This window comes from Scyliorhinus torazame, chromosome 6 (assembly GCF_047496885.1).
Source record: "Scyliorhinus torazame isolate Kashiwa2021f chromosome 6, sScyTor2.1, whole genome shotgun sequence".
Taxonomy (NCBI): domain Eukaryota; kingdom Metazoa; phylum Chordata; class Chondrichthyes; order Carcharhiniformes; family Scyliorhinidae; genus Scyliorhinus; species Scyliorhinus torazame.
In genome coordinates, this window is record NC_092712.1 from 68,548,285 (window position 1) to 68,562,645 (window position 14,361).

General features: G+C 43.1%; 1 protein-coding gene across 1 annotated transcript; it reads right to left on the reverse strand.

The window, feature by feature from the left end:
- Nucleotides 1-2,350: 2,350 nt before the first annotated feature.
- On the reverse strand, nucleotides 2,351-14,101 carry LOC140424827 (Krueppel-like factor 6). Its single transcript, XM_072508305.1, has 4 exons — nucleotides 13,624-14,101; nucleotides 10,435-11,014; nucleotides 6,134-6,257; nucleotides 2,351-4,742 (listed from the first exon to the last, which is right to left on the reverse strand). Exons 1-4 carry the CDS (start codon nucleotides 13,723-13,725, stop codon nucleotides 4,691-4,693), a joined length of 858 nt encoding a protein of 285 aa, XP_072364406.1. The 5' UTR covers nucleotides 13,726-14,101; the 3' UTR covers nucleotides 2,351-4,690.
- Between the last annotated feature and the right edge of the window lie 260 nt (nucleotides 14,102-14,361).

Genomic DNA, 14,361 nt, shown 5'->3' on the forward strand with positions numbered 1-14,361 from the left:
CGACTGGCAGGAAGGTGGGGGCATCTCCAATTCTACATCAGCGGCCCCACAAAAATCTGCCACCCACGGGTACTCCCTCCTGCCCTCTGCCCCCCAGCCCCTTGAAAAGAAAAATTAAGAATATGTCTTCTTTATGTGTTTATCTAATTCCTTTACTGCTGAAAGAAAAGGGACATGTTGTCAAAGCTTTTTATCTTGCACACATCAGGACTGATGCAAGAATATCCAATTGCAAAGGGAAGACTTTATACTGCACGAGAAAAGGGCCAGTGGTTCGCAAGTGGACTCTGGCCGGTCGAGGGATTGCTATGGAGAACACATCAGGGAACAGTTATTCCCGAACTTTTGTTTAATTTCAAAAAAGGAAAATCAAACCTATTTGTTATTATTGTAGAAACATAGAAAATAAACCATAAGCCGCTTTATGCTGATGCTAGGCTCTTTCGAAGCACTCTGGAATCAGCCCTACTCACCTACCCTTTCCCTCCAGCTCTGCAAATTTTTCCTCTTCAAATATATATCCAATTCTCTTTTTGAAGTTATAATTAAATCCGCTTCCACCATTCTTTTAACGATGTCATGATCAACAGCTACTTGCCGAAGCTTGCCTTTTATGTTCTAATACTAACCTAGTTTCTGTTGCCTCGTTGCTGAGCAGTGGAAAATATTTTTTCACGAATTAATCCCTCAAGTCCTTCTATAATTTTAAACATTCCAGTTTGGTTTCCCTTTAATTGTATCTGCCACCATGAATACAGACCTATATTGTTTTTAAGTTTCTTATCACATTGTGTCGTATTCCCTCTTTTATCAAATTTTCAGATTTAAAAGGATAATGTCACAAATACTGAGGCGATCATTTTTCCACCATAGGTTTTATTGCGCAAGAATAGGACAAGGCCTGTGAATAGTTAAGGAACGAGTTCAAAACTCGACTTATTGGTCTCAGCATTATCCCATGGATTCTTCTTGTCCACCTTTTATTCCATTATTTTATGCAAATCTATCACAATTGCATTATGCAGGCACTTAAAACCAACTTGCTGGAATGACCAAAATATCTGTGCAGTAAGCAATAGAAAATATAGCCAAATGCAGCCTGACTGATTACTACAGACAGTATCGCACTGAGGGAGCGAAAAGTCTGCCAGCATTAAAACATCATATACAATTAGGCTTCAAATGTGGTGATTCATCCTGGCTCGATCTGCTTTCCAACTAAGTGAATTTCTTATATTATGGGTGGAATTCAGAGATTTAAACATGTCAGCATAAAGCAGTGACCTGCATCATATCGCTTGCGAGCCATTAGGCGCCATCTCCTGTGGCCCTTTGCGAACTTGCTGTTTCATGCATGGCCTGTTTGCACACAGGTTGCCGACTTGAGGTGGGAATTTAGAGCTGCTCACATCTCTCAGAATCACAGAAAAATACAATGCAGAAAAGGCCCTTCAGCCCATCAAGTCTGCACCGCCACAAGGCACCTGATCTGCCAATCCTAATCCCATTTACCAGCACTTGACCCACAGCCTCGAATGTTAAGATGTACCAAGTGCTCATTCAGGTATCTTTTAAAGGATGTGAGGCAACTTGCCTCTACCACCCTCCCAGGCAGTGCATTCCAGACCATCTCTACCCTCTGGGTAAATGTTTTTCCTCAAATGCCCTCTGAACCTCCTGCCCCTCACCTCGAACTTTGTCCCCTCGTAGCCGACCCTTCAACTAAGGGGAACAGCTGTTCCCTATCCACCCAGTGAGGTGCCATTCATTAAATATTTCCTTGTCAAATAGCTCCTTCCAAAGTGTAACACCTCTCACTTTTCAGGATTAAATTCCATCTGCCACTCTTCTGCCAATTTGTCCATCCCGCCTATATCATTTTGTAACCCAAGACTCTCAGCCTCACTGTTAACCACCTAGCCTATCTTTATGTCATCCGGCTCGATTGTCCAGCTTCCATTCAACAAGTGAAGCAGCCTTGGTGAAGTGGAAGGAAAATTGTCCAATACTTGTTTTTCCATTGATGCTGAAATCAGTCCCTAACCCCCACTGGAGAAAGCTAGTAATAGCTGCAGTAACATCATGGCATTCACGACGTGAAAAATCACGGACACAAACCCACATCCCATTGTGCTCATTGCCGCAGCATTCCACCAGTGTTCCATGAGTTAAGGCATTGCTTTGGAGTGTGGCCCTCCTCTGCACTGTTATTGTGCAGCAAACTTTAAACAGACATGGTGGCAGCCACTAATAAAGGACTCAAGTGAAAATAAACAGAGAAAGGATAAAAAGCTGGAGGCACTCAAGTACCTTTGAGGAGATCGGGAAGAAATGAAACAAAAGAGTCAGATTCTGATAAGAATTTTCCATTGTTTTACAATAAAAAATACATTCATACAGAAATATAACAATCTTGCAAAAAACGATTTCAAATAAAACCTTGTAAAAAGATTTCAAATAACAAAATTTTACAAAGAGGTTTGGAGATAAACAGGGCTTTTAAAAAGAAATGTGAAACATCAATAATAAGAACAATTTTAATTGCAAGCCAAAGGTCATATGGTTTCATTAAGGCTCCATTATCCACAGAACAGTACAAGTACTGCTCATTGGCAAGTTAATAGAAAAATAGTACATGGCCTAACCTTTTCTTCCAGTGAATTCAACCTTTATTTTTTTTTTTAATATATTGCATTAAAAAGCACAAGCTGATTCAAGTTTGTAAACTTTCTGTCATTGGCATCCTTACTTAGTGGCTTGGTACGACAAGGTAGAGCTTAGCAAACGCATGCAGAGTTTACAAAATGCCATAAATTGTCTTAAAAAAAAAGCAGCTGCCTTTTATGGTTTTGGCAAATAAAAATGCATAGAAGGGAAGATGTGTATGTCTTTGCCCTCAAAACCATGTGTTTGTGTAAACATTATATCATCCAACTTTATTCCTCTCCACCACCAACCCCAGCCCACACTGGCTCCGACAATTTAATCAGCAACAGTTCCCGATGGTCAAGGACTTTTGTCTTTTTTGTGCGTTTTAAAAAATACCCAGTTGATTAAAATTCAGTAAGTGACTCTCATAGGCCTTTGGGACTGTGAAGCACAATGGCTTTCTGACCATATTCACAACCCTGGCAATCGCATTTTCACTTGTCTGCTAAAATGCTTCTCAGGCCTTTCCATTGATGGGTCAAATTAAGATATTGCACTCTAGACAGCTCAATATCTAATGTGCCGAATCAGCAGGCTAACAAAAGGAAATCAGTGCTAGCAAAGGCCCCAGCGAGCCACTTTGTCTGATTCATCCCATACTAGAGTCTCTCTAAAGTCATTGTTCAACCATTATAAATCAACCATTTTACTACATTAGGGTTATAGGCAAAAATGCTTTTTCCGAATTAACAGTACTTTACAGCCAAGCAATTTGTCATGGTCATCTTTTATCCTTAGAGTACTAGGAATGTGTCACCATTAACAGCATCTCAATATATTTTTATAATATAAAAAAACACCTTTGATAGATCATTTTAATACATTATATTCAGTCAAAATAAAAAAATAAACTAATATTTAATACTTGGGTAGACAAAAATTGGCATTTAGTACTCAGAAGATTTCAAGAAAAGCTTTTTTTTTATTGTTTCCATGTCAAAGACAAAAAGAGGCATAGAGTACAAGATCATGTGATAGGGAGCCTTAATGGAGCCCAAGTCACCCATACCCCTGTCTGGCGACCCACATGAGATTGCGAGTCGTGTAGCAAGGTCACTTTCATAAGGCACCATTATTTCATGTCAACAGTGCATTAATATTTAGAAACCAGAAATTAGTCCTTAGGCATAAATAAAAAGACCAAAATTAGCTGCTTAAGTAAATCAGTTGCTAAGCTATAGTGGTATCCAACCAAAAAAAGTCCAGGCTTCCTTTATATTATGTAACATTTGCCCAACTAGATTTTTTTTTCAACTGCACATAATTGGAATCAAATTGCAGTCCCCAATTACAAAGAATGAAAAGTGTACAATCCCCAGAATCATGCAACACCTTTCTATTTATTATGAAAGTTATAGTTGTGTTATATCCTTGATACACAGCTTATACAATGGATTACAAATTAGCTTTTTTGTAGCAAGTGAACAAGGCTACTCGACACATTGCACATTTATCAGCTGCACCAGACACCAAAAGCTCCTCTCACACGGGAAAGGGGTCAGTCTCCTGTCCAGTTCAGCGCCTTCCTTAAGGCATGGAACAACGAAGACTTTTGGCGGTTATCCCATCTCCAGGTACGTCCCTCTCTCTATTTTCTCTTTCGTTCGCGCTCACACACACTCATCCAGCCCATTTTAATGCAATCTTACCTCACCACAAGAAAAAAATCATTGGTTCCTCATCATACAGTCAACCCAGTCAACAATGTTCTCAGTGCACATGCTCACAGCAGGGGCTTGGCAGCCACTCATACAGTAAGGTACCAGTGTGCGCATTCAGGAAATACTGAAGACACCCGTGTACCACGGTTGCTATGCTGTGACACTCACAAACAGTCTCTGAGAACACCCTGACAAAAAAGGCCCTGGAGGCTACTGGGTAGGGTGCAAAATGGCATGCTTTGGCTGGAGCATACGTTCCTCCTCATGTGGCAGTTCAATTGTAAAGCTGAATCGCCAACAGACTTTTACTTTGGACACTTTCAGATGTGTCTCTTCATGTGGAGAGCCAAGTGGTCAGACCTGGAGAAACACCTGAGGGGAAAGAAACAAGAACAAGAAAAAATGAATTACATTGGGTAAACACAATGTCAAACTAGTGCAGTGCAGCTTTTCCTCACTGATTGACGTAGTACAAATGTGGCACCTGTACCAGATTTTGCATGGGTTCGGGATTCAAAACCTGCTCAACCTTTCATGGTTCCATTCGCAAAACCAGTTTTGTTTTCAAGGGACTAGTCAAGGATTTGGAGGTTTCAATCTCAGATTGCTTGCCGCTCAAATCGACGAGGCCCCACCATGTGACGTGCCAGACTGTGGCATCAGTGGTGGCAGATAAGCAAACAGGTGCTGCATTTTAAACTCCCCTTTGATTAAATAGGAGGTGTGGCCTCTACGGCTTGTGTTAACATGGCTGAAGGAGGCTTGCTGGGTAGTGAAGGAAAGTAGTGGAGATATATTGCACATAACATATGATGCTAGCCCGTACCATTCAATGCTGCTTGGTTGACTAATAAATGGAGAACGGGCTACAAGGTATTAAATCATTCTCCCTGCTACAGGACTCTCTCATATTTCTCTCCATTCATCACTGTGCGATTTTCTTCTTCCTAATCTAGTAATTAGATCATTCCAAACTCACAGATATCGGCCTACATAGTTGCCAGGACATGCTTTACCTTTTAAGGAATAGCAGGGAAATACAATAAAGGATTATGATGCCCGGGGACATCATTTCCCCACAATCCTTAAGCATAACAATGGACTAGGTCAAAGCAAGTGAGCGAAGAATGCTCTGGTCACAAGGGTATTAAATAGACAAACACATTACCATTTGGCTTAGTTTCACTCCTATCATGGTTTCTAATTAGTTTTAAATAATAACAGTATATGCCAACAGAAGAATTATTTTGTCGTTAAAAATTTATAAAAATCTATCTGCCTTCCAGATTCAATATTTTGTTCACTTAAGTGTAGCAGCGCTATTTACAATGTGGCTGAAATTGCTGCAACAATGTTACCTTTGACATTTGCAATCTGTAATTTGGAATGGTGTTGAGAAGATTCGGAATGAAGGAGAATGGGCTCTGCTTGAGAATGCATGTTGTACAATGGTTCTTCTGTGCATTTGGGTCTGCTTTTTTTATTGTGTTGACTGCCAAGAAAACTAGCAATTTGATTCCAAGTTCTTTCATATTTTCTATTCTCCACTTCCACTCCTCCAACTCCCGCCCCACTTTAGGAAGCCCAGTGCAGTGTTGCTTGGCCCCTTTTCTTTGCTCTACCCGGCCTCCATATCAGTACATTTCCTGACATACTGAGAAAAAGAGAGTGGAGAATGGAGTGATGAATTCCTGCGGAGCTAGCTAGGAAATGCAGCAAAATTAGCCTCGAACAAAGCGGAGTCGAGAGTCTGAGTGGTTTACCTGTCACAATGGGAACATTTAAACGGTTTTGCCCCAGTGTGCTTCCTGAAGTGCCTCGTCAGTTCATCACTTCGTGCAAACCGCCACTCGCAGCCTTCCCATGAACACCTGTAAGGTTTTTCACCTGTGGAGATAAAATAAAGGCATGTTATGCAGCAGACTGGAATTTGCATTGACCACTGAAAAACTACGCGACATCAAACGAAGCCTATTCAAAACAGATGTCCTACTGCCGTACAGAGACATATATACATGCTGTTTGAATACACCTATTCAATTAACATGGTACCTTCCATTTGACAAAGCACAGGAGATGTTAACTCTCAAATACCATCAGCCGAAGTCCAATATATTTTGAAATTTTGTTTCACAATAAATACTTAAGGCCTGATTCTCCCCCAAAATTTCAAAGTTAATTTGTGGCGGATTTTTCAGGTAGTTTTCCGTTGGCTCTACCGGTGAGTTCCCCACCTCTATTCATTGACACATAGTCACTTTTTGGGGACCTGCAGAGTTTCTCACCGGTTTAGCCCACACTAATAATTTTTTTAGCACTGGGGAACTGAACTCAGAGATCAAGCCGTTTTGAAAGGGTGCCTTGAACTCTAAATGAGCTTTTGGGTCCCCCACACCCCACACCCATGGGCAATGTCAACCCCACACACATGGACATTGCCCCACACCCACCAAGTGAGAACACCCCACTATGGGGTCCCTACGGGTCCCCACTCTTCAGCACTCCTCCCCCCCCCCCCAAAGCCCCCTTACAGTATCCTCATCCTTCTAGGACCCCCAACCATCACCCGGAGGCTCCTACATACCTGCCCTGCACTTCCCCACCCGTCAACCCCCGCATTTCATGGGCATGGCCCACCTTGTCCTATGATCCTTGGCAGTGCCACCCCAGCACCCAGGCAGTGCTCCTGCTGGCTTGGCAGTGCCACCTGGGCACCTTGGTAATGCCAGGGTGGCATCAAGGTGCCAGATGGGCAGTGCCAAAGTGCCCACTTTCCACAGGGAGGGCCAGGGAGCCACCCTGCACTTACACCCTGACCACCCTGGGTTCACTGGCGGCCTGGGGACCCCCACGGATGCCGTTCTACCTCGCTTAGGTTTGTGTGGACCAGCACTGATCAGCGCCGGGCTATAGCCTCGCTAGGGAGGCTGAGGAATGGAGGAAGGCTGCTGGATCCCATGCAGGTAGGTCAAAAGTAGGTTTATGACCTACTTCCGCAAGTGTCATTTGGTCCTGTCCATTTGGAGCGGGATTACAACTTTGACATATCGCATGACTTTGGATAATTCCGGGAGGTGTTGAGTCTGTCGGAAGACTCGCTGGAGAGCTTTCCCGAGATTCTCCGGCTGCGTTGCACTCAAGCGAGAGTCCAACACAGCGGGAGATTTGCGCTCTTAATCTCTAGGATGTTTTCCACAACTCAGCTAGGCAATAATTACCAATTTCCATCGCACTGGTTCTCTTTTCAATCTGTAGGCTGAGAGAGAGAGACAGACAGAGAGAGAGAGACAGACAGAGAGACACAAGAGAGAGAGAGAGAGAGAGAGAGAGACAGAGACAGAGAAAGAATAGGGAGACATGGTGATGCAGGAGACACACAAACACAGTGAGCGAGATAGAGAGAGAGAGAGACATACACACACAGTAAACGAAATAGACAGAGAGACACACAATGAGCAAGATAGAGAGGGGCACAGAGTAAGTGAGATAGAGAGAGAGGCACACACAGACACAGTTGGCAAGATAGAGACACACATACATAAACACACACTGAGCGAGGGAGGGAGACACAGAGTGAGAGGGGAAGAGAGACAGAGCAAAAAATGAAAGATTTCACTGGGTTTTTAAACTTATTCTGATCTTTGTCATGCAAATAATGTCGCTGAATGCACTATTTATTTTAAAATGATATTCAGTAAGTCATAGAAACAATTGATTGACACTATATTTACCATTTCACCTTTTTCTTCAAGAATGCCAGAACAGGGAACTGCATTCAAATACTATTCATATTTAAAGTCTGATGTACACGCTATGCATGGAATGTTAATGAACACACCCGGTTTATGATTGCTAGGAACATCGCAAACCATTGACAGCAACAAAACTACTGACAGCTTTGCTTCCTCAGAATGTTAAACAGGGGGCAGTTCTCCTGTACTGCTATGTGACTGCAAGAGCCACAATGATGCAATTAGATGTCTGTATTTTAGGTAATAAGCTACACAATAATAAGGTTTCAAAAGCTGACAACTGTATTACATATTAAGAATGAAACATTAATTAAACCCATTTACAAGGAAAGAAATTATGCAGGGTGGGGGTGGTGGGGGGGGCGAAGAGATCTATCAGCCTGGAGCCATTGGGACTGCGTGCAGTAATGCTGTAATTGGTTTTGTATTGCAATCTTAAACAATCACCATCCCGAACTTCCTATCACCATGCTTCGTCAGAAACTGGAATGCAGCATTTAAGGCCTGTCACAATATTTGCAACCGCTCAGACTTTCTTGATCCCAATACATGTCCACTTCTGGAGTGAGAGCACATAAACCAGAACACGGCTCTTTCCCATGTTTTGAAACTTTGGAAATTACTCTCAACATTATTGCATCTAACTGTGTGGATGGTCTCATTTTCAGTTTATATTAAGTTCAAAGGAGATAGACAGGCTGCCAGGCAGTTGGCTGCACGATTCATTCTTATATTTCTGATGAGAATGTGATTTTTTTTAAAAAAATATGTATGGCCCTCAACTCTGTGCCTGCTACACTACCAGAATGATGGCCACTTGAGTGGTATGAGTGTGCAAAATTCACAATTCATGCTCTTGGACAAGTCAATCTTAAAAATGAATTCTACCCATTCGGGCACCAGATAAGGGGCAGAGTTTGAGCCAGGATTTAAGATACTTGACTATGCAGATACAGGGGGAAACATTTAAGAAAACAATCGATTTTTTCTGGCTGAAATTGACAGCACGAATGGATTCTAGCTTTATTCATCCTATGCACCTTATTCCACAGGAACTGAATTCTTCCCTAACGCCAGTCCTATGTCAGATGGATGGTAACTCCAGTCTACCCTCTAATGATAGGGAGCATCTGGGGTATGGATTGCCAAATCAGATTAGTAATAGATTGGACAGTAAAGTGATTGCTTCATCAGCAAAACTAAATAAAAAATACACTGGGCTGATTTGCAACACATGCTGTCAGCAATGTTTTGAATGTTGGCCAGAATGGTAGGTCGAAGTTTAACGCTGACATGCGATTTGGCAGTGTGGCAGATATGTTTCAGATGCATATTTATATTCTCCTCCCTTTCTTAGATCCCATGCTGCCATGCTTTCTCATTCTACAGGGAGGCAAGTGACCGACAGTCTCTCACCCCACCATCTATGATATTCGGTGACTGCGGCAAATAATTTGGCATGGCCCAACAATCTACGCTTTCACTGCATGCGGTGCAATAGCTGCCAGTGATCAGTACTTTTTACACAAGTCGCATCTACAATGGAATCACTGATTAGGAGGTCTGAGGAATATCAAATCTTTTTGCCCTGTCGATGAATGGCTGAAAGGAGGTGTGGTCTCAGCCACCAATCAAGTGAAAGACTCTGCAACGGAAGAGTGCTCCGACACACTGATTAACATTCTCCCTCGAAAGAAGATTGCCAAGTCTGAATGTCAATGGAGGCTGGAATTCAGACGTGGGTCCTTTAGTTGACGGTCCAACACTTCAACAATATGCCTACTGAACTATTTAAACACACCGGCAAAACAAGATTTGATCCTTTGTTAGGAGGCTGTACATATTGCTCTGAATTGGGTGACATCTGACAAGCTGAGACTTAATTTACTGTTTACAGCAAAACTGTCCAAAGGGCACGATGAAATCCCTCAACACAAAATAATCATTCTTCCCTCTAACCAGAACAGAAACTGCTACTCAGCTGAAGCACTCATTCAATTTTTGACATGTTCAAGCATTGTTTATTTTTTTTGAATCATAGACTAGCAAAATCTCACAGCACAAAAGAGAACTATTTGGTGCGATCTACCTCTGCTTTTTGAAAGGGATGGCTAATTAATCTCAATCCCCTGCTCATTCCACATAATTCGTAAATAGGGCATGCTTAGCAATTGTGAACAGCTTGTGCATCAGGCCTTACATATGAATGTCATTTCAACATGATCCACTGCTTTCACTCATTAAGGTGAAAAGGCAAATTTAAAACTGGGAAAGCTACAGCAGTCGTTTATTCTATGCACTTGCCTACTGACCTGTGTGAGTGCGTTGATGTGCTTTTAGATGTGAACTTTTGGTGTAAACTTTCCTACATCCATTGAAATTACACCGATGAACCCTTCTCCTACCATCGGGCGACGCGTCTCCATTTACAGGACTAGATTTATCTGTTGGTTTTGTAGCATTTCCACCACGACTTTTAACTGGTGTATTCAGCTCAGGAATGCTTGCTTGCAGGTTGCTCCACAGCTGTGGAGAAGACTCCTTGGTTAGCTCTGGGGACGACGGCGGGGTGGAAAGAACCGGAGAGTTTACACTTCCAGAGTTTGCCAGGATAGTACTTAAGGGGTTTGAGGTATAATTTACTGTCGGCGATAGCTCCTCTGAACTGTCCAGCGACTCACTGCTTACATCAGAGCTCAAGCTGTTGGTCTCCAGGTTCTGACTTTCCTGGATCTCGTCTTCCAATAAGCCTGCATTCTTCTTGTCAGTTTCATCCTTGTCCCCACAGACCATAATGATTTTGCTCAAGAGGTCATCCTGTCCATCAAATCTAAAATCAGACGCAGAGACATAGGGCTCACTTTGAAGGTACCGCTCCAACTCCAGGCAAGTCTGCAGGGAAGAAATATATGAAGGTTACTAAAGGGGGGTCAAGATTTCTAGAAGGACAATCCCCAGGTCTCTGTCGCCTACAGTCAACAAATTCTCTTTGACAGATCTTATTCTGCATGTATATTCATTTTAACATCTTACATTTGCATGGCACCCTTATCGTAATAAAATGTTGAAAGGTGCTTGAAAAGATTGAGAGATAAAATGCATTCTTAAAATGTTGTTTGTTTCGAAGATATATTAAAAAGAATATACCCCCAACAACATCCGTGGTTTTCAAAATACCAGGGAACCCATTTGGCTCCAATACACTTACAATTCTCTTATAGCCACACTGTGGTTTCTAACGACCAATTTACATTATTGCGCCTAAAGGGGCGGTCTCTCTTTGTAGCATCTAACTTGTCATTAAGAAGAATCCCCTGTGCTTTCAGCATATACATGTATCTTTAAAAAAAGTTTTTTTTCATCGTGTTTTCCTGACCCAATACGAACAGCTGAAATTAGAGGAAGATCAAACTTTAATTGTTTTTCAAAAGTCTTAACCAGCTTCTGGTGCCTGACATAACTGACAATGGAAAACCATATTTAGTAAGGCTGACTTGCAGGCTGTGCTGGATTCAAAGTACGAGTAAAGCTAGCAGAGAACCACAGCTTCCTGTATGTGTGGTGACGTGACCCATCAGCTATTTCAAAGAATTTCAAGCAGTGTTCGAAGGAGTGGATCTTGCCGACTAAGTCAAACCGAGAACCCTTGGCCTGGTTCATCTAGCCGACTAAAATGTCAATTAGAAGAGAAAAAAAGTGTATTAAAGAGCTCCTCAACAGGATGCAGGAGAGGAAATTACTCTGGAATGCTCCAGGGAAGTCCCATAGTGCAGAGTGCAAAATATTTTTTCCCTCTTGCTCCCTCGGTATCGTTGGCCAATAATACTGAGGGAGTGTTTTGTGAGTCACTGTACTATAATTCCAGTCCAGAGGATACTTCCTATATGTTTCTACCATCTGCACAGGAGTTCCTCTCCTACCCAAAAAAAATGCAATGCCAGGATGGTGTGAGCAACAATATCCTCTCTCCAACCGCCCCCCCCCCCCCCCCCCCAAGAACTTGCCTTGACCACAACTTGCTTGGCTCAGCATTTTGCAACCATGCACATGAGAGCAAATGAATCAATACAGGAAGTTCTTTAAGGGAAAAAAAATTCAACTAAACATAATAAACAAAAAGATGATTTGCATGTGTAAGTAATTCTGGCTTCCAATAGCGAAACCACAGATGGGAGCTATCACCTAATGTATTGTTAATTAAAAGTTGCTGGATTCAAATGGTTTGATCATTCAACTGTCAACACCATATTCCCACTTTGCCGTTCATGTGACTCAATTCAAATCACCAGATTTTTTTCATGTACAGAAACAACTTGAAGTGCTGGTTGCAGATTGCAATCTAAGTGTGGAACTCAAATATATTTGAACTGACTTTATTTTGTCATGACCATTTATGTTCCTCATTTAGTATTTCACAACACTTGATCCCCATATTGTACAGGGCAGAAATTGACATTACAACTACGGAGTTTATTGCCGTGGAATTATTCCTGGGTCTTTTTTTTTACATTCGGAGACATCTCATGAATATGTCTGCATTAATTTATTTTCAGACAGCACATTTCCACCGATTGAAACATTCGAAAAGTCTCCTCCTCCAAACCCTCCAGTAAACACATTAGCAGCAAGACTGAACTGTAGGTTGTTGTAGTAAAAATGCCTCTCAAGGCTAAGCGAGGACGGATTTGGCAGCCTGCCCAATCCTAAATGCCTGAAGGAAACTACTTGGATCAATTTCAATCACGTACTGAATGTTTCAGCTTCTTTTGAAGAACGGGGGGGGGGGGGGGGGGGGGGCGTACGCAATTATACAACGCAGGAGCTTTAAACAAACCGTCTGCATGCATTTCAACGCTGTTCAAACCATTCCTGCTTCCTCGGCAAATAAGATGAGTATTTGAACTGGGTTTATCTTTTGCTATTCTGATGGTAATTGGTGTTATCTTGGGAGAAACATTACCTCCTCAAACAACATTCCTTTCAATTATGTTTGTGAGCAAGAATAAAGCCACCGAGTCTGGCAAGTCGCCTGATTAGGATTTATTTGGGTTTTTGAAAAAAAAATCCATAATCCCAACAAATGCAAAAAATGCTAATCGTTCGTTTAGCGCCGCTCACTCTGATTTGGGGACCTCGGCGACTTGACGATAGCCAAAGCAGTTTTAAAAGTTTAAAAAAAAACACACTTGGCAATTTGACAGTTGTTGCTACTGGCAGATTTCAGCCAGAGAACTGGAGTTTGCTACAAGTCCTTCAATATATGCTTGCTTCATGCAGAATATAGTGCAACCAAATTCCAACTCCCACTTCATGCGATAAAACACCATCGGTGTGTCTGAAGAGTGTGAAGGGGAAGGTGGTGGAGTCACTTCAATTCTCCCAGGGAGTCAGTCACCAGTGGCTCTCACAAATGCATGTCATGGTTGCAGAGCAGGACACACAGGCACACACACACACACAAAGCAAAGTACCTTCCTTTCAAAAATAACTGTAATATTCACCTGCTGCCAGTATTCTTCAAGTGATGCCAGACCTGAAAAGTAGCCAGTGTCGTGCACAATCTGGAGCTCCTGGAAAATGCTGCATCTGGGTAGAACATCCATGCTGTCTGCCTCTTGACTGGAGCTGCTGCTGGTTGGTATTTCTTTCACAAAATGATTCAAAAAGCAACAACAACAGCACACAAAAAAAAGCGGAAGGTGAACTGCTCCAAGCCCCTATCCTCTCTCCGCCCCCTTCCCCGGAAAACACCGTGCCCGGGTATCTCAGCTGGAGCTCAGGAGTCTGTGTGCCCACACTTTGCACCCCGCAGCAGGGCAGGTATCCCGATGCGAGCCCCGTCACTCAGGGAGCCCTGGTGGCAGAACAAGAAGCAGGAGGAGATGGAGTGAGAGCCTCCCCGTCTCTCACGCTCTCTCATATAACATGTACACACACCGTCAGCGCAGCGCCGCTTCACTTCCCTATTGAGAAGCCAGAGCCCAGAGGACCCAGAGACAACCCCGCCCCCTCCCCTTCTCTCCGCCCCTTTACCCCGCCCCCGCCGCCACCCCCCACGTGATCACCTCACGCCGCAAGCCCCGCCCACCCAGCTCCGTCACTCAGCCGTCCTCCTCCCCCCCCTCCCCCCCGCCTTCCACTCCACAGCCGTGAGCGCCACGTCCATGATGTCACGAGCGGCCAATCACGAAGTCTCGACGCTCTTCGCCTCCCCTTCCCCCTGCCCGCCAACCACCAGG